This window comes from Manis javanica, chromosome 16 (genome assembly GCF_040802235.1).
Source record: "Manis javanica isolate MJ-LG chromosome 16, MJ_LKY, whole genome shotgun sequence".
NCBI classification, from domain to species: Eukaryota; Metazoa; Chordata; class Mammalia; order Pholidota; family Manidae; genus Manis; species Manis javanica.
Genome location: NC_133171.1, coordinates 37,294,858 through 37,313,930, shown reverse-complemented (window position 1 = coordinate 37,313,930; position 19,073 = coordinate 37,294,858). Strand labels below are relative to the sequence as shown.

At 41.8% G+C, this 19,073-nt stretch overlaps 1 protein-coding gene across 4 annotated transcripts in view; it reads right to left on the bottom strand.

Moving 5' to 3' along the window:
* GCLC (glutamate-cysteine ligase catalytic subunit) overlaps positions 1 to 18,827 on the bottom strand; it is a 40,428-nt gene extending 21,601 nt beyond the window's left edge. For 3 of the 4 annotated variants that reach the window (XR_012126107.1, XM_017651874.3, XM_073224329.1), the window contains exon 1: positions 18,216 to 18,827. Coding sequence is in view for 2 of the 4 variants with exons in the window: in XM_017651874.3 (XP_017507363.1) it covers positions 18,216 to 18,365 (150 nt within the window). In the remaining 2 variants the exon portion in view is untranslated. Of the gene's footprint in view, positions 1 to 16,615; positions 16,720 to 16,814; positions 16,865 to 18,215 lie in introns of those variants that run through there. The other variant, XM_073224330.1, reaches the window with a different exon arrangement.
* Positions 18,828 to 19,073: the final 246 nt, after the last annotated feature.

Genomic DNA, 19,073 nt, shown 5'->3' with positions numbered 1-19,073 from the left:
TGCCCTTCAGCTAAGAAATATGAAGAGGAAAAAAAAGTTAGTGACTATAGGAAATAGCCTGGCAGGTTTAAAACAACAACAAATAAACTTTCAAATAGCTTTTGTCAGTTGTTGCTATGGACTGAATGTTTATGTCCCAAGTCATATGTTGAAGCCCTTAATCCCCACTGGAGGTTACTTAGAAGTGGAGGTAATTAGGTCATGAGAGAAGAATCCTCCTGATGGGATTAGTGCCCTTTTAGGAGATGAGAAAGAGGATCTCTCTCACCGTGTGAAGACACAAGGTGGCCATTTACAAGCCAGGAAGAAAATACCCACCCGGAACTCAATCTGGTGGCACCTTTGACCTGGAACTTACCAAGCTCCAGAAATGAGAGACATAAGTGTCTGTTGTTTAGGCCACTCAGTCTATGGTATTTGTAACAGCAGCCTGAGCTAAGATAGTTAGTTGTCTTACTGATGAGTTTACGTTCCCATTCTTGCTTCTCTATCAAGATTTTTAACTCAAAAAATAGGTAAGACTTAGGTACATGAGCTGAAGAAGTGATTTTCCCACCTGTACAATCAATGTCAAATGCCTGAAAACTGTAGGCTGCGGAATCTGGAACTGCTCCCAACTTTAAGTACAGGTTTTCAGAGCATCTACAGATCCATGACTCCTGAACAGCTAAAACTTCATGGAACAGGAACCTTTAAGTCTCAGAATGTGTATATAAAAATATCCTAAGTATGAGAAACAAATTTAACTTTAAATAACCGTAATGAGAGGAGGTATGCCATGAATTTTTCACATATGGATCCTAATTTTCCAGCCCATCATGTAAAGCAGGCATGATCACCCATCTTGCAGATGGCAAAGTGGCCCAGAGAAGCTGAGTAAGCTGCTCAAGGCCACAGAAGTCAAAGCAGGGATTTGATCCCAGCCCTGCCTGGCCGCAAGGCCCAGCACAACCTGCTGCTGGGACTGTAAGAGATGCCAATCTTGTTTAGGGATGATAAGCTTTTAAAAGTCATTCTAAGCTATGTGAGGCAGGTATAGGCTATAATGCTACCTGAAAAATCTCTCAAGTTGATTATGCCTCAGTTATGAAGTGGGCCTGATGCTGCGTCATAGAACCTGAGATGAAATAATTACAGGTATAGACTTACATAGATGGTCAGTCCACCTCTTAGGCCCAGGACAGAGCTAATCTGTTCTCTGAGGCATTCCTAACTCTCCCAGTTACAAGAAAGCTTCCTGTTCAGTACTTCCTCCTTTGATCACTGGCTCTCGTCTGCTACTTGCATTATCTTAACCAGATAAAATGTTTCCTGGAAGAAAAATGAAGAGACATTTCTTAGATTGCTGGGTTCCCATCATTTCATCTAGTATTGAAATGAACAAGAATTTTTATACCAATTACATAAGCTAAACTATATTCACTATATCAGTTTCCTCGTTTTGAAATAATTAAAATCCTTTGCTTTTCAGAATCACTCTTGGCCCACAAGTTTAAAGCATGGGGAAGGACAAAAGAACACACTCCATTTAAATATCAGTCAAATGGATGACATTTAAATAGCTGACAAACCAAACTCTGCTTAATTAAAAAATAATCATCCATGATCTCATTAAACAAGTGAAACAAAACACATCAGAATATTTACCAAATGAGAAAAAAAAAAAACTTACTTTTGGATAAAGTCAAAGTTCAGTTAGAAGCCTTAAGAATTCTCTGGACATTTTTCAAACTCAAACGTAAGGTTATCTCAAGTAATAGACACTTAGATATTTCAAACTCAAACGTAAGGTTATCTCAAGTAATAGACACTTAGATATTTCTGCACCAGTGGGTCTGCATTTGGTTCTTTTCAGTTCTTTTATCTCTTAGCTTTATGTTTTCTTTCTTAATTCTTCCCCACCCACTTCAATACATTAATGCTTATTTCCAATCCTGGTTCATACAAGCCCTCAAATAATTCAATCTTTAAGAGTCAAACTAGAGCTCAAATGGAGTTTGGTTCGGTAACCTAGCTGTTGAGTGATAATAAAAAATGATACAATTAAGACAAGGCTTTCCCAGTGTAAAATACTTAAAGCCCAGGAATTAATTTTAGTATTTCTGGATTTTGTGGCCATCCTACATTTCCTTTTTGTATCTAAAGGATAAGAGGAAGAAAATCAAAGAGAAAATAAATAGCATAATAGGATATAGGAGCCCTTCTGTACACAACATAAATTCCAAGGATTGAACTGTACTAACTTCCTAACTCTGAGTAGCATCTAGGCGATCGCAACATCTCTCCATGTACACGGGACCAACCATACGCAGTGATGAAAGCATATACCCAGAAAGCATTATAAATGGGATGCAGAGTGACTAATTCAAATTCATGCAATTAACATACAACTTAGAAGTAGCAAAAATAACCACTGGGTTCAACTCTTGGTACACTGATTACAAGTGCCTAGATGTAACTTTGGGAGGGACTCTGTCATTTGGCACCCATCAGTAATCTTTTTAAAGGGGGGCAGGGGAATTGGGCCCAATAAAAATAACCAACCACTTTGTGAGACGCTCATATCTTTCAAGGTGAACTACTTTCTCTACAAATGAGAATTAAAATCCTTTAGATTGCCTTGCTAAAGGCTAATTTTAATCCCACTATAATAAAAGTCATTAATCTCTCTGGGCTGTTGAATTGAAGACAAAGACACATTATAAGACTATTATGTAGTTAACGTGTTATATAGTGTTGCTAGGAACAGCCTGGACACAAATAACCCTCTAGTCATTTAATGCAGGTTTGCACAAGCATGAGGTACTTTATGTTCATCTGAAATGAGGCCAATAAAAACAAAGAATCTTAACTGAGGGTAATGTAAATACCCAGGACAATGCTGAATATATATAGCAGACAGCAAAATACTTGCGGCATTAATGGGCAAGATAACAGTTAATACTGAAATACTAAAATTTTTAGGATTTCTATGTCTTTAAATGGCATTTATCATTACAAGTTTAAAATCAAAGTTTTCCTTTTTTAAAAAAATAAAAACATTTTGATACTCTACCATGAAGGTAAGGGTTTTAGGGAGCTTAGAATTTGAGGAAAGGCTAAACATTTTATAAAATATTAACTTTTAAAATTCTGCTACCTGGAGGTAAAAACAGTGCTTAATTAGGACAATGATCTAGTTCTGTTAAGACTCAGAAGCAGTTATAGGCAGTTCTCTACTAAGGGAAGTTATACTTTGAGAAGTTATACTTCCTCTGTCTCCAGCCCCACTACAAAAATTCAAAATTTGGGGTCAAGGTCAGCTTCTCCATTCCACGGCTGGCTCTCTTCCACTGGCCCAAGCAGTAGTCTTGACTCCTGTTGCTTCTGAGAGACCCAGTTTTCTCCTTGTACTAATTCTAAAAATAAACCCACAGCCTTTTTGAGGGTTAAGGCCCTAGTTAGAGTTGATGACCAATCAGGGCCAAAAAACATCATCTTGCTGACCCTCCACCCAACAACCCCTTGTCCTTTCACCCACTCAACAAAGCCCTGTGCTGGGTAGGTGCTGGCTGGGTAGGTACTGGGCTGAAGCCAGAGCCAATAACAATACGGCTTAATGACCCGGTGAGAGCTCAAGATGCGTGTTTATGTAATAGGAGGATCTGATCCAATCTAGACCAGAGGCTTCCCGGAGGGAAGGGACTGGCAGGCAAAGGAGAGGGTCTACCGATGCCTCAAAGTAAATACAACCTCCCACAGGACTCCTCTGCTTTCCCTGACCAGCATTCCGACTGCAGCATCATCAGCTGTGCGGCTGCTCAGAGATGCCCTCAACTGGGCCCAGCCTGCAAAGATCATGCCACAGTAGTCGTTCTGTAGATTATAAGCCATTTCAAGGACAGCGACCATGCCTTCTATCCAGAAGACTGTTTGCTCACACAGCAGAATATTCCCAACCAGTATTTCTGAGTGCTCTCAACCGTTCAGTTGGATGGCATCCATGTCAATATCTAGCATGGGACCCAATGCTGGGGCCCCAAAGAGCTGCTGGCCATGGTGCCACCCATTTCTTTAATCACCTATAAATTGTGAACACTGGAACGACAAGATAAAAAGAGAGGCTGTGCTTAAAATAGTGGATAAACTTGAGTAAGACATTGTAATACAGATAGAATGACATTTGAAATGGCTCAGGATTTGACTGAAAGTGGACTCCCAGGGTAGAAACATCTAATGATGGCATCACAAATATCAAAACCAGTATTTTACATGGTAATGTTTGAGCACTTTGGGAAGATGAGTAAATATGAAGTAAAAACTGTAACACATATACTTTTGTACAGCCTTGTAATTTGGTGATATTTTAAACTGATAACTGCTGATATGTCAAACAGCCCTATTCCACCAAATAAACATTTTAGTAGTTTAGTCTAAAGTTATAGCAAATTCTTGTAATATCTGGTATGTTTTGACCTTCCCCTCCTAAGAAATGCCACTTCATACCACAGAATTACATGGGGTACATTCTAGGGAAGTTTACACTTTTAGAAACAAAAATAAATGTGGCCTTGTCTTGACCTGGTCTTCTGTTGACATCCTAGCCTAGACTTCAGCTTATAGAGCAGGCTTTTTATTTATGATGTAACTGTCAATGTTAACACTGTATAACATCAGTGAATTTCTTACACGATTAGGCGAAGTAACTTCCTTGAATCAATATCTTGAACCACAGAGAGAAACAAATTCTTCACATGCCAAGATTATTGATATGAAGCCTAAGTGAAAGATTCTAAGATGTGAAAAGAGAAAGAAAATGGGACCTGCAGGGGAAATGATGGTGAATCTTGTAAGAGGAACAAGGATACCTCTCACTGAAGAAAAAAGCATGCAGCCCATTAGGGTAGACACTAGGCACGTGTGGCTATTCAGACTTGAAATTAATTAAAAATTCAGTTTCCAAGTCCTACTAGCCACCTATGACCAGTGGCTACCCTACTGGAAAATACAAGTATTTCCATCACTGCAGAAAGCTGTACCAGACGGACGTGGACTAAAACCCAAGAGAAACGACAATCCTGCATTTGTAAGTGGACATACAAGTGGCACAAGACATTTATTGTCTGGGCCTCTGAATTCGTGTTGGCTGATTTTCTTTTCAAACTATCCCACTACACTGCAGGCACATGTCAGTTTTAATTTTCTTATGGTTACCACACCCAGGTAGAGGTGCTTGTCCTTCTGAGACAAACCAGCAGAACCCAGCCAGTCTGCTCACCCAAGTTAACCTCAGTTACCAGGGGTGATGAGCGCTGCAGCCACCAGCCTAACACAGGTGCTCTGCAACTTAAGAGAACTAAACCTAAACTTGGAGATGTTTTCTTCTCAAGAAACATACTGTAAATAGGAATAGTTTTTATTTACCTCAAAGCACCTGTACTTTAGTACCATAGCTTTTGGGTTCTAAGGGCAAATGAATTCCTTGGCTCTTTCCTGAACATACCTGCCAGAGCCTTCCCTACTCACCATGTGGCTGATAAGAGGGTATCCTTGCCCCAGATACGGGCTGCTTGGGATCAGCTGTCTGCAGTGCTCAGCAGTGGGGGCACGGGGGCCCTTCGAGAATCTGTAGTGCGTAAAGACCATCAAGAACCTCTGAGGTGGCTCCTCCCAGGCCCAGAGAGCTCCGGGCTTTGACAGGGGGCTGTGACTGTCACGAGAGAACACCCCCCTCCATGGTGGGGCCCAGCTCAGTGCCTGATGCACTCCTATGGCACATTCCTTTGTAAGGGGTGGGTTTTTTTTTTTTTTTGTATCATTAATCTACAGTTACATGAAGAACATTATGTTTACTAGGCTCCCCCCTTCACCAAGTCCCCCCCACATACCCCTTCACAGTCACTGTCCATCTGCGTAGTAAGATGCTGTAAGATCACTACTTGTCTTCTCTGTGTTGCACAGCCCTCCCGTGCCCCCCACACACTATACATGCTAATCATAATGCCCCCTTTCTTTTTCCCTGCCCTTGTCCCACGTAAGGGGTGTTTATAAATTAGGCTGGCCTACATTCATGGGCTGCCTGTGAAAAATATGAGAAATTCAAGGTTTCAGTTCTGAGAACTGGCAGTAGACTAACCCACCCACAGAAAGTGGGGAGAAAAAGAGCACTTTGTGAAGAAACTAGGTGAGAGCCAGGGCTAAGGCAGGAGTGCTGGCTCAGAGGGGCCCACCTCCACCCCCAGGACAGGGTGCCAGGGACATAAGACCTCCCAGTGCAAAGCGCTCCCACCATCCCAAGAATCTGAATGGCTGCTCCTTCAGTCACATCTGATAAAGGCAGCCATCAGGGACCCCTTCAGGAATTATACCTGGATGTTGGGGCAGATCCAACCAAGACAGCAACTCCAACCTGCTTAAGATGGGGTTTGGAAAATGGAAACTCCTGTTAATATGAACTCCTTCGCTGCCATATTTAAAATTCATGTTAAAGGATCAAAATATGGAAGGGCTAAGCCAAAGCCCCTGACTCGGGGCTCCGATTCTGGCCCACCACCCGCTGCCCGGGACGAGGCTGGCACGGGCTGCATAACTACCAAGTGAGGTCAGCCTGCCCTCCACACAAAGGGCTCATCCACGTCTGCCTGTTCACAGGGCTCGGCTGCCAGCCCAAGATTAGCTGTGAGGGCTGCAGCCACAATACTAAACCTGCTAAGCATTTGTCCTGCCGACTAAGAAATTTACGGAGCATATTCAAAAGAAAATGCTGACATTTCATTTAGCAGGGAACTGCTGGCCATCAGGTCACAAAAACACTTAAGCCCAATTTGTGGCTTTAAGACTTCTTTTCATTCAAACAAAACAACAAGAAGCCATCGTCCTTTTTACCATCATCCCTTCCTCTTCTTTCCCTTTCCACCTCCAATCTCATCTCAGGCTGCACCCTACAATACGTGTTACAGAGCTCTTTCCCTCCTGCTTAGCTGAGAGGCAGTATATGGATGTGGGAACAGCTAAGAATACAGATGGGCGTTTGGAGTCAATCAGTTTCAATATTAGTGACTTCTGTGTTCCAGTTTTTTCTTTTGTAAAATGTGGACAATAACACCTACCTCATAGGGCCACTGGGGAGGACTACATAAAATAATGCATGTAAAGTGCCTAAAACAGCAGTTAAGTACATAGTACCTCTCAAATGTTAGCACTTATTTCTAGCTCTTGAGCAGTGATACCCTTGAGGAAGAAGGTCTTGCGAGAGGTTTTCATACTTTTAAGACAACCCCTTAAAGGGCCATGGTGGGCTGAAACATAACAACAACAAAAAAACCCAAAATGGAATAGAATATCAGAATATGCCCCTTACAGAAAGAGAAATACTATGTCACTGAAATATTGCTGCAAATGGCATTTGTTTCAGATACTACTGTTCTTAGTCAAAAGTGAACACTACCGGTGTAGAACACTGCCTAGCGACCTGGGTTCCTCCGCCAAGCAGATCACGTTACTCCCCTCCTTGAGACTTGCAAATGCTTCACACTGAGCAGAAACTCCAGCACCCCTCACCAAGAAGTGTTAGGATCAAACTCCTGGCCTACCCATCTGCAGGCTTCCCAGAGGAGAGGGTCTAGCCAGGCAAAGGAGACGCTGCAGCATAAACCCAGCCTCCCACAGGGCTCCTGCACCCGCTGGCCCCAGGGTGCGGCCACGCTGGCCTCTCTGCCCACCAACCTGACAGCACTTCTATTCTCTCTGCTTGGAAGGATTTTACCTGAGTGCTTCATGTAAGCTGACTCCCGTGGGGCTCCAGTCACGTGCCGCCTCTTCGGGGAAACCTCTGCTCACCCCTCAGCACTGTGACCCCCCTTCTTGTTCCCAGCCCCAAGGGTTACCACCACACTCTAGAGCTTCCTGGAGTTGTGCAAGGTGGTTACCCTACCTAGAGCAGTCTTAATTTTTCCTCTCTCCTCACAAATAGTACAATTGCAGACATTCAAAATGGGCCTTAGTTTCATTATTTGGAAAATGAGAAAAATCAGTGTCCCTTTCCAGCCCTAAGCTACTAAAGTTGACCCTTGAACCTCAAGGGGGTTAGAGGTGCGAAGTGATCCCCCAGCAAACTTAACTGCTAATAGCCTGTTAACTGGAAGCCTTACCCATAACAGTCAGGCAACACATATTTTGTATATGTATTATATACTCTATTCTTACAATGAGGTAATCTAAAGGAAAAGAAAAATTTCAAATTGTTGCAAATCTCCAATTCTTCCAATATATTGAGAAGAATTCATATATAAGTGGACCTACACAGTTCAAACCCATGTTGTTCAAGGGTCAACAATATTTCCATAACTAAGATATTTTCTTAGGATATGACCACCCATTTCTCTTTCAAATGTAATACATTACTTACTCTGCCAGGAAGGTAATTTTATTCAAATGCATTCTTGTTACCCAAAGCTTACCCCTTTATAAAGTATATGACCTCTTAAAAATTTTTATGTATTTATCAGTGGAAGTCTTTCTAAATTGATTACATCCTTTCCTACTACCCGTAGGAAGATACTAAACATACTTTCCCGTCTTATTAAGGCTTCGGAGCTCATTAACAATTTCACTTCTTTAACTGGAGTATTAACAGAACAAAGCCCTTGGAGGTACAGAGGGCGGCCACATCCAGATCTGCTTTCCCACTGGTTCACTGAATCGGTCTTTCTCATTTCTGTCTCGATTTCCTGTAGTTCATTCTGAGCTGAGAAACTAGATGACCAACTTACAGGAATTGTGTATAAAGTGGGTGATCTCGGGGTAAGGGCTTGAGACAAACTTCTAGGAGTAAAGTGCATGAACTTTGTGCTTCGAAGACTTCTGTTTACTTCCTAGTTCTCTATTTGAGTAGTGGAGCCAGCAGATCATGACCCCTATCTGGATACACACAGCGATGACGGCCTTGGGGGCCATGCATAGCACTAGCATGACCATTAAACTGTGCTAGATAACAACATACCTTCCAAGCACCTGATTCGTGTAAACATGCGAACATGTATAGGGAACTGTAGGAAGCCCTCCCAGACAACCTCCTTGGCTTTGTCTGAAGTTTAAAGTTCTGAGTGCATCCTTTCAAACAAACCATTTTTTAATTACAAAAAATTAACTTTCTAGTGTTTAAGGTCACTACTATAACCCCTCACTCTTTAAAACACTTCAGAGAAGTGCTAGCCAGCTTTCACAGGTACTTCAGGATCTTCACTCTCTCCTACCAGAACATTAAAACCTGTGAAGCTCTGTGTACCCTCACCCTATAACCCCTTGTGGGTAATCCAAACGGGGCAGTCACAGTCTGGATTCTCACCAGCTTCCAGGAAAAGGGCCATGGAGTCTCTCATCTTAAGTTCTGTTTTAACTGTGCTAAATCAGCATCTAGTTAAAAAAGAAAGTAAGTTAACTGAATCCAAAGGACTTAAAAAAGGACCTGGGGAAGGATGGTAAGACAGTGGGTATGTGTTAACATTTATGTAATCAGGAACATAGGGTTTGGGAGCTCTTTTGCAATCTTATTGTGGAAATAAGTTAAACTACGAAATCCTGACCCTAACAGACACAACAATCTAACAAGCTCTCCAAAAAGCATCCAAAAGAGTAGATACCCAAGTTTTCCAGACAACTATAAAGATGTGTCCAAAATGAGCTCTTTTGCTTAGGGAATATAGTTAATAATATTGTAGTAACTTTGTATGGTGACAGATGTGTCTACAGTTACAGTGGTGAGCATTCTGTATGTATATAATTGTCAAATCAATATGCTGCACACCTGAAACAAATATAATATTGTATGTCAACTATATTTCAATATATAAGAAAAAGAGAAATAGCAGAAGGCAATAAACAATTTTTATTTTAAAAGACTACACTTAACAGTAGACCTTTAGAAAAGGTGTTTTCAAACTTGATTTAAGAAGGTACAGTGTTTCGACTTCTTAAAGTCTGAAAAGTCACTAGAAGAGGTTGTGGGGGAGGGGCAGAAATCACAGTTCTAAAGGTATCTTCCATGCGGCTCTGACATTTTGTGGTTCTAGAAAGGATGGGTGGTGGACATTTCTTGATATATGCTAGGTATTTGCATATTGTCCCCATGAAGAGAATGGAGGCATAACAGATCTCAGGATCACATGCACAGCTAGATGCAGACCTAGGTCATATGACAGCCAACCCAACTGCTTTCCCAACTACTCTATGGTCCTCAAATACTTCACGCACAAGATCCTGTTCTTCGAGTTAGACCTTACCCAGTCAGGCGAGTGACACACAATAGAAGGTCTCAGCTTGACTGGGGCCAATGTCTTCCTCACCACAGAGCTCCCAGAGCATGTCAGAGAGACCCAAAAGGCTGCAGGAGGCACGTTTTAGAACCCTGAAGTCTTATAGGAATATACAAATATGAAGTACCCAACAAGGTAAAATTCATAATGTCTGGCATCCAAAGATTACCATACCAGTCATGCAAGGAAGCAGGGAAACATACTCAGAATGGAAACAAGAGTCAATTGAACCTTACTTTAAATGACAAAGATAGAATTAGCAAAGACATTAAAACAGTTATTAGAACTGTATTCCATATGTTCAAAAAGTGACTTCAGTAAGGTTGCAGGATGTAAGATAAATATACAAACTCAATTTCATTTCAATGTTAGCAATGAATAATCAGAAATTGAAGCTTAAAAAGTAACATTGCCATTTACAATAGAATAAAAATATGAAACGCTCAGTGATAAATTCACAAATGACGTGAAAGACTTGCACAGTGAAAACTACAAAACACTCGAGAGCAATTATTAAAGAAAAATAAGTGGAGATGTACTTGTTCATAGGTCAGAAGACTCATTATTGTTAAAAAGTCAATTCTACCCATTTGATCTATAGATTCAGTGTAATCCCAGTCAAAATCCCAGGAGGGTTTTTTTGTTTGTTTTTGGTAAAAATTGCCAAGCTGGTTCTAAAACTCTTGTGGAAATTCAAAGGATCCAGGAAAGTCAAAACAAACTGCAAAAGCACAAAGCTGGAGAGCTAACACTACCTGATCTCACAACTTTTTTATAAAGCTACAGAAATAAAGAGTGTAATGTTAGAGTAAAGTAGACAAATGTATCAACGGGAACAATCAAAGACTCCAAAAATAAAACCAAACATGCATGGACAATTGATATTAGACAAAGGTACAAAAGCCACATGCTTTTGGCAGTGGAGAAAGGACAATCTTTTCAACAAATGGAGCTGGGATAATATACAGAAAACAATCAAAACCAAAATCCATACCTTGAGCACCACATGTAAAAATTAATGTGGAATGCATTATACACCTAAATGTAAAGCCAAGATTATAAAACTTCAGAGAAAATATAAGTGAAAACCTTTGTGACCTTGGGTTAAGGAAGTATTTCTTAGGCACCACACTAAAAGCAAGATCTATATTGGGGCTTCATCAAAATAAACAACTTCTGTTCTTCAAAAGACAGTTAATGGAAATAGACTGGGAAAACATTATGTGCAAAGCATATATCTGTTAAAACTTACAAGCAGAATACATGAAGAACTCTTAAAACTCAATAATAAGAAAACAAACAGATGATTTTAACACACTTCACACAAAAAAACCATAGAGATGACAAGCACATGGAAAGATACTCAACAACACTGGTCTTTAGGGAAATGCAAATTAAAAATACTATGAAATACCACCACACGCCTATTAGAAAGGCTAAAATTAAACCGACTATACCAAGTGTTTGTAAGGATGGGGCCAAACTGGAACTAGCATGCACTGCTGCTGAGAATGTAAAATAATGTGCCACTCGGCAATAGTTTGGTAGTTTCCCATAAAAAGTAAAAACACACCATTACTAGATAGTAATCAAGATGAATGAAAGCATAAGTCCACCCACAGATTGGTACATTAATGATCATAACTGAAAATTCTATACAATCCAAATAGTGAACAAATTCAGTTTATCCATATAATGGAATACCACTCAGCAATTAAAAGGAATGAACTATTTACTGCTATACATAATATGAATGAATCTCAAAATATATATGTAGAATTTAAAAAGTCAGACCAAAGAGTACATGGCATATGGCTTCCTAGATGTAAAAAACTCTAGGAAATAGAAACTAAGTCACAGTGACAGACAGCAGATTTGTGGTTGCCTGTGAAAGGGAGGAAAAGGAAAATCACAAAGGGGCACAGAACATTTTTTGGAGATGATGGGTATGTTCATTATTTTGATAGTGGTAATGGTTTCACAGATGTATGCATATATTAAAACTTATCAAACTATACATGTTAAATATGTGCAGTTTATTGTATGTCAGTTATATATAAAATTAAGCTGTTAAAATGTTAAAAAATAAATAAATAAAATACCCAACTTGGTTAAATCATGATGGTATAGACAGAATATTAATTAGCAAGCTCATGAAGATATGGTCCATCAATAATACCAGCAACATCAGTAATGCCCCATCCCCATATACAGTTTTCTAACCTTAAGAATACATTCAGATACCTTGAATATCTAAAAATGTTCAGAAACACTAATTCTGATGTTAGAGGTTCAATTAATATTGACAAATTCTCCTAAGATATGAGGCCTAACTGAACTGTACCTGGGTTTATACCTAACACTGAAGCTACACACTGAATACTAGTAAGTACATTTACTAATACCACTTCTGGATATTACTAGAAATGGTATTATTAGAAGTGGTATTCTAGGCATTCCTCTTCACATAGAGCAATTCAGTGAGATGGTGGAGTCAGAGTAACAGGTTCAGAAGTCCAGAAATATTTTTCGAGAGGAACCAGGCACACAGATGTAATAAATCTTTTTCTTTCATTCTATTTTCCTCATGCCTTTAAGGTACAAAAAAACCTCCACTTATCCAGAATTATAAAAAGACCTTTACACATTGATCACGCCTATGCATCGCACTTACAACACCGAGTGCGCACACCCTCAGGTATCGATGCTCTCTCGTCTTTCTGCCCTTATTACACTCCTCTCTTGCCTAGAATGCCTTCCCTTCTCTTCATCTAATTAACGGTCACACGGTCTTTGGACAGCTTCTCGAATGTGCTGCCTGAAGAATCAGAATCACCTGAAGTGTTGTTTCTCTCTCGCACAACAGACACTCACATCTGCAAAAGGCACTGGAGGGTGACGGAAGTGTTTACATGCACACATACACACACACGTTTTATCTTTGTATTTTTTATTTTGACTGTGGTGGCAGATGGCTGGTTGTATACACTTGCTAAAAAGCCATTGAACTGTACGTTTAAAATGGGTGCGTATTATTGTATGTAAACTATAATAAAATTAATTTAAAAAGAAAGCCCACACATAATTGTATAACACAAAGGGAAAAGGAAAAAAAAGCACAAGAAACTGAGACATGTACGAGAAGTAGTGATCAAGCTTACATGTAAGCCACACTTAAATCCGTAGCCTCAGTTCTCCATAGATACAAAGGGCCAGCTACCTGGTCTCCTAACTGCCCAAAATGAATCTCTTGGTTAAAAAAAAAGGTAATTTTGGGGGGAAAAAATCACCAAAAGGATCCAACCATGTTTCACCCTTTTTTCTTTGATTTCAACACTGTGCTTTTAGAGGCATGTCAATGAATGCTGTTAAGCTAATGTTCACAGTGACAGCAGAGAGATGCCAACAACTTTGCTGTATGTACCATAGAATACACAACGTCCTGTACAAGAAACTGGAATCTTCATAATGACGATCATGAAATAATTAATGTGTGCTCAATTTCTTACTCTAAGAAGTCGGTGTCAAATAATGCATCTTTACAATTTAATTTTGAAGTGCAATTTAAAAATACCATGAAAAACTACTAAGCGAATGGACTATGATTGTATCTGAATGGGCAAATTTCAGTTAATTGGTTTTAACAAAGAAAACCCCAGATATATGGAATGCCTCAGTCCCCTGGATTCTAAACTATCCAGTGTATCCCCAAGGAGATACACTGGATAGTTTAGAATTTCCAAGTAAACATTTTAAGTTAGCATTTAGAGGTCCTTACTTAAAAGGCTGGGTACTTCTTGTAAACCATTTTATCAAATGTGACAATTCTCATTTTGTCTTAATTAGCCTATAAGGAAGTTTTACTGTCCCCATGTTACTGTCGGAAAAACGGAGGTTAAAAAAAGCAACCTAAACAGAAACTACACAGAACCTTCAATCAGACTCAAATGACTATGCTTTTGTCCTTTCTAGATTTGTAGCTCAGGATTATGTAATTTTTGTTATAGGATCACTCTCCTATAGGATTCATTAACAACCTAAGCATTTTCTAAATAGTCTTTTAAACACTCGAAATCTACACAGATGTGTAGTCCAAACGCTAAGGATGATATACCAGCCCTTCATAAATTCTACCTCAGTTTTATTGGTTTTATGCATGGTAAGAACATGCTCATAAATATTAGAGACATTTTCCTCTCAATGTTCACATGGACTTCTCTGCTGACTAGAGGACAATTTACTTTCCTGTGTTTGAGAGCCATTACACTAGATTTAAAGAATTAGAAGGATTATATGTTTGCTTTTAAATACTGCTTTCTGACACTTCTACAACCTTTTGAGTCGAATCTGTAAAAGGAGATTCGATGGAATCTCGTACGTTGTAAATAATCTCAAACCTGGTATGACGTGTTTAAGGAAAGGACCTGGAGTCACACAAATTTCTATTCTGATAATGCCTCTGCAACTAAGTAACTGCAAAGGCCTGGCAGGAAGCTAACACCACAGAGTGATTCATTAGGAAAAATTCAAGAGTCATACTTATTGCCGATCTGCAGCACAGGTTTGTCTTTTAATGGGCACACTCTCAGTTATAAACAAAATCTGTGCCTGAAAAGTTGTGTGTGAGCTGAGAAGAGAGGAGCGCTTCCTTTTCTGCATACACAGAATGCTTAGCAGGCAACAAAGCATCCAGGAATATCCACCTTACCTCTCCCCACCCCGCCTCTTGGGGCAAAATGAAGTGTTTTGCTGGCACCTAGTAGTTGGAACTTTTATCTCCCACAGAAACAGCATAATAAATGGTGGCTAGGGTTAGGACTTGTCCCACTCAAGGTGAAATGCACACCTATAAACTGATTTGGGAAGGTCCCTAATTTATAAGGTTCCCACAGCAAAATACATTTGAGTTCCAAAAAACCAGCATGCACACACACATACACACACACACCTTCATCATACAACCCAGTTTTTACTGTAGTGACTGGGGGCAGCCTTCTCTTGCACTCTCAAGATTACCTATTTGCAGGTGAACTGCAAAGACCAACATTCTGGTTTGACACACGTACATTACTAAAAAGTCTTATTCAAATGGTACTTAAACTGTAAGAGCTGGAAGGGAGAGTCCAACCCTGTCATTTATCAAGTGAGGACTCCGAGGCTCACAATCACACAGGCGGTTTGGCCTAAGCCATACACCACAAGTGTGACTCCAAATCCAGGTTCCTTCTGATAAATGTCATCAGAGATTAACACCATCCACCAACTGCTGAGCATTTCTAAAGTGGCAGGCTCTTCTTCCACCAAAACCATGGTGTTAAGGCTTTTTTTCTTCTTTTTTAATCTAAGCCAATGGCTCTGTAAGTGTAACACCAAAACTCCCCTCTAAGAGCAGTACTTCGGTATCACACCAACACGGTGCAACATATCACACTGCAAACACCACTTTTTGTCTGGCAAGGCTATTCTTCATCTCTAGGGCCACACCACCTACCACACCCTTCTCCGCTTTTATCTGGCCAGCCTATTTCTCAGTTATTTCCCAAGGCTTCTGCATACCAACAAGCTTGTTTGATGTCTGATGCTGCCTGCAGAGAAATATTCAGTAGATGCGACAGTGAGTTTCTACTCTTCCACTGGAGTAGTTAACTTCTCTTCTGCTCTTTTTCAAAGGCTCGTCTCATCAAGGAAGCCCTCCATGACAAAGTTGAGACTGGCTTTCAAACTCCTTTAACTGCAACCACAGTAAGAAATAATTTATGTGACCCAATATACACCCTCTGAAGTCAGTCAGTCAAGTTTGACATAATATTCTTACTATGTATATGATACATTGATACTCTTCATCCTATTCTATTTTCATTTCTTAAAAAGTCCTGGAGAGAAAAAAACCTAGGGGGCTAGAGAGCATTAAGATAATAAAATAAACATAATACACAAATGAATATATAAAATGTCAGATGCTGTAAAGAAACAATGAACTTTACATTTTCCAAATCTTCTAAATTTCTCAATCCACTAATGGATCATGACCTGCAATTTGAAAAATAATGTTCTGTAGCAAGAGTGATTACTTTGACATGATGCTACAGGAATAGAGGCATCAGCAAATACTGAGGCATGAGACCTCCCCCAGAAATGTCTCTGGGGAGACATTTCCTCTCTGCCCAAAGAGATTAGAGCTGTCCAGGTACCACAATGGGGAATTAGTTCTTGCACACTGCAGGTCCACGGAGAGAGAACCAAATAGGGAGGAGACTAAGGTTTTGCTGAAGTGTCATTTCAGGACTAGAAAGAAGAATGGGGCTTTTTCTCCCATGAACTACCTGGGCAGTCTTCACTATCTCGATTCTTCCCCTTGCGTCAGGCTGCCTATATCCAACTGGACTGTCAGCACTTGCAGGCAGGGATTTTATTCTTCCTGAATATCCTACACACCACACAGAAAGGGTGATTGAAGCAGAATTCAAAACAGTAATTAAATGAACAGCGGGATAATTTTTAGATCTAAAATAGCTTTTTTACCTCATGGTTTCTGTTAAACAGTAAACTCCCTACTCCAAAGAACACTCATGCAAAGGGAGGCGTGGGCGAGAAAAAAAAATCTAGGGGGATAGAGAAATGAGATCATAAAAAACACACAGTATACAAATGAATATACAACATGTCAGATGCTATAAAGAATCAATGAACCTTAAACTAAACCTGAAGAATCATCACCAAACCCATACTACATCCCTTTTCTTCCAAAAAAAAATAAGACAAACCATTTATACAGAGATGTGAATTACTAGTCATGCTTTTCTAACTTAAAACAGCACAGTTCCCTTCAACTAGAAGCAGAATTATCTTCCAATCTCAGAAATAGAAAAACTAACTTTTTGCAAGGAGATTCTGCATTCATACTGCAGCACCCTGACACTTCGGCCAAGAGTAATAACACTGACTGGAAGATAATTATTTTCACCTGAGCAAGCTGGAAGGCAGAAGATAAAAAAACACGAAAAATATAGACGGACTTTTCAGGAAGTTATTTAATTGTCCGAACTGTTACCTCCATACAGTTTTTGAAAACGGAGAAGGGAAGGCACAAACGCTTTGGCAGAAAAGGGTTTAAAACTAACAGAATGTAATGCTTTCCAGATCATTCCAATAAACCATGATTCAACACACTGAGAATCAAGAGACATTTCCCCTTTAGGCAGAACACATGAAGCGCTGATCTGCAAAGTTTAGGTGTTGGATCCAGGCCACGGAAGGGCACAACAAATCCTAGTTTTGAAGCTCTATGGATTCCTATTTAGAATTAAACAGGACCAGGAGATTCTTCCCCTTTAGGAAAACAGGAGCACAATTTGTTTCGATTCATACCTATAAAGTGGTGCTAGAGGGTTTGGCGCGGGGTGGGGGCAAGGGGGTGATAAGAAGGAAAGTTGGAGGTGTAAAAAATACCTGCGAGGTGGGGCAGAACCTAACTAACACCCTTAAGACCTGATTCCTAGTAGCAACGGGCCTTCTAAGACAACTTAGTCTCTTTCTTCGTAATCGCCAAAGCGCATTTTGAGACGGGACAGTGGATCGCGATTGGCAGCCGGCAGATATGCCAGACTGAGAACTCCTCCAAGCATCAAATGTCACACTTTGCCATGCTCACGCCCTCCCAGCGCCACGTTTGCTGAATGAATGGGAAAACCGGAATGAATGAATGAATGCATGAATGAATGAATGGGAGAGAGAAGTCTGGTCAGAAGGCTTAGGGCGGGGCCCCACGCCCTGGTAGCCCGCCGGGCGAGGAGGCGACGGGGGCCTTTGGGGCGCCGTGCAGGACACGGCCCGCCGTGGGGTCCGGGTTCGCGCCTAGCTGAACAAAGGCGGCGCGGGATGGCCTGACAGGGGCGCCGGCGGGGCGAGGGCCGGGGCGCTCACCTCGTCGCCCCACTTGAGCACGTCCTTGTGCCGGTCCTTGACGGCGTGGTAGATGTGCAGGAACTGAAGGATCCCGTGCCGCCGCACGTGGTCGGCGTGGCGCTGGGTCTCCTCCCAGGTCAGCGGCGAGCCCTGGGACAGCAGCCCCATGGCCGCCCCCTCTCGGGGCTGACGGCGGCCGCTCGCTCCGGACGCGGGGCGCTCGTCGGACACTCAGCTGCCGCAGAAGACTGCTGCGGCGCGGCAGCTGCTCCGACCCAAGGGGGGCGCCCTAGGGCCGCAGCGGCGGAGGGAGGGTTCGGTGCGCTCCGGATCCCCGGCGCGGGGGGTCCTTGCCGCTCAGGTGACCGACCCAGGGATCCGGCGCACCGCGCGGGTTCAGAAGCAGAGGACGGGAGGGCAGGCTGGGCGGTTCTCGGCTCGGCGGCCTCACCCCTGGTCAGCTCTGGCTCCCGCTCCGCCTCTGCTCCAAAGCAGCGGCCACGGACCCTACGGCCGCGATGCGGCAGCGGCTCGGGATCTCCTTTGCCGGTGTCGTGCACTGGCTTCCTACTTGTGACCCAAACCTGCGCCGCCACCGAGCATGCCCAGTGCCCCTACCGCTCCCCCGTCGCTCCCGGATGTGATCCGGGGCTCCGGATTTTATAGACTACGGTCGGGGGCGGGGAAAGGAGGCGGAGTAGGAGAGGAGGCGTGGCTGAGAGCCCGCAGAGACCCAGGGGGCTGCGGAGGGGGCGTGCGCAAGAGCGGCCGGGGCGGGGCCAAGGGGAGGAGCTCACTGAGGGGTGGATGGGTGGTGGGGGGCGTGAGGTCGGCCTCACAGCAAGCAAACGCGAAATGTAAGAATCCATTTGCTTT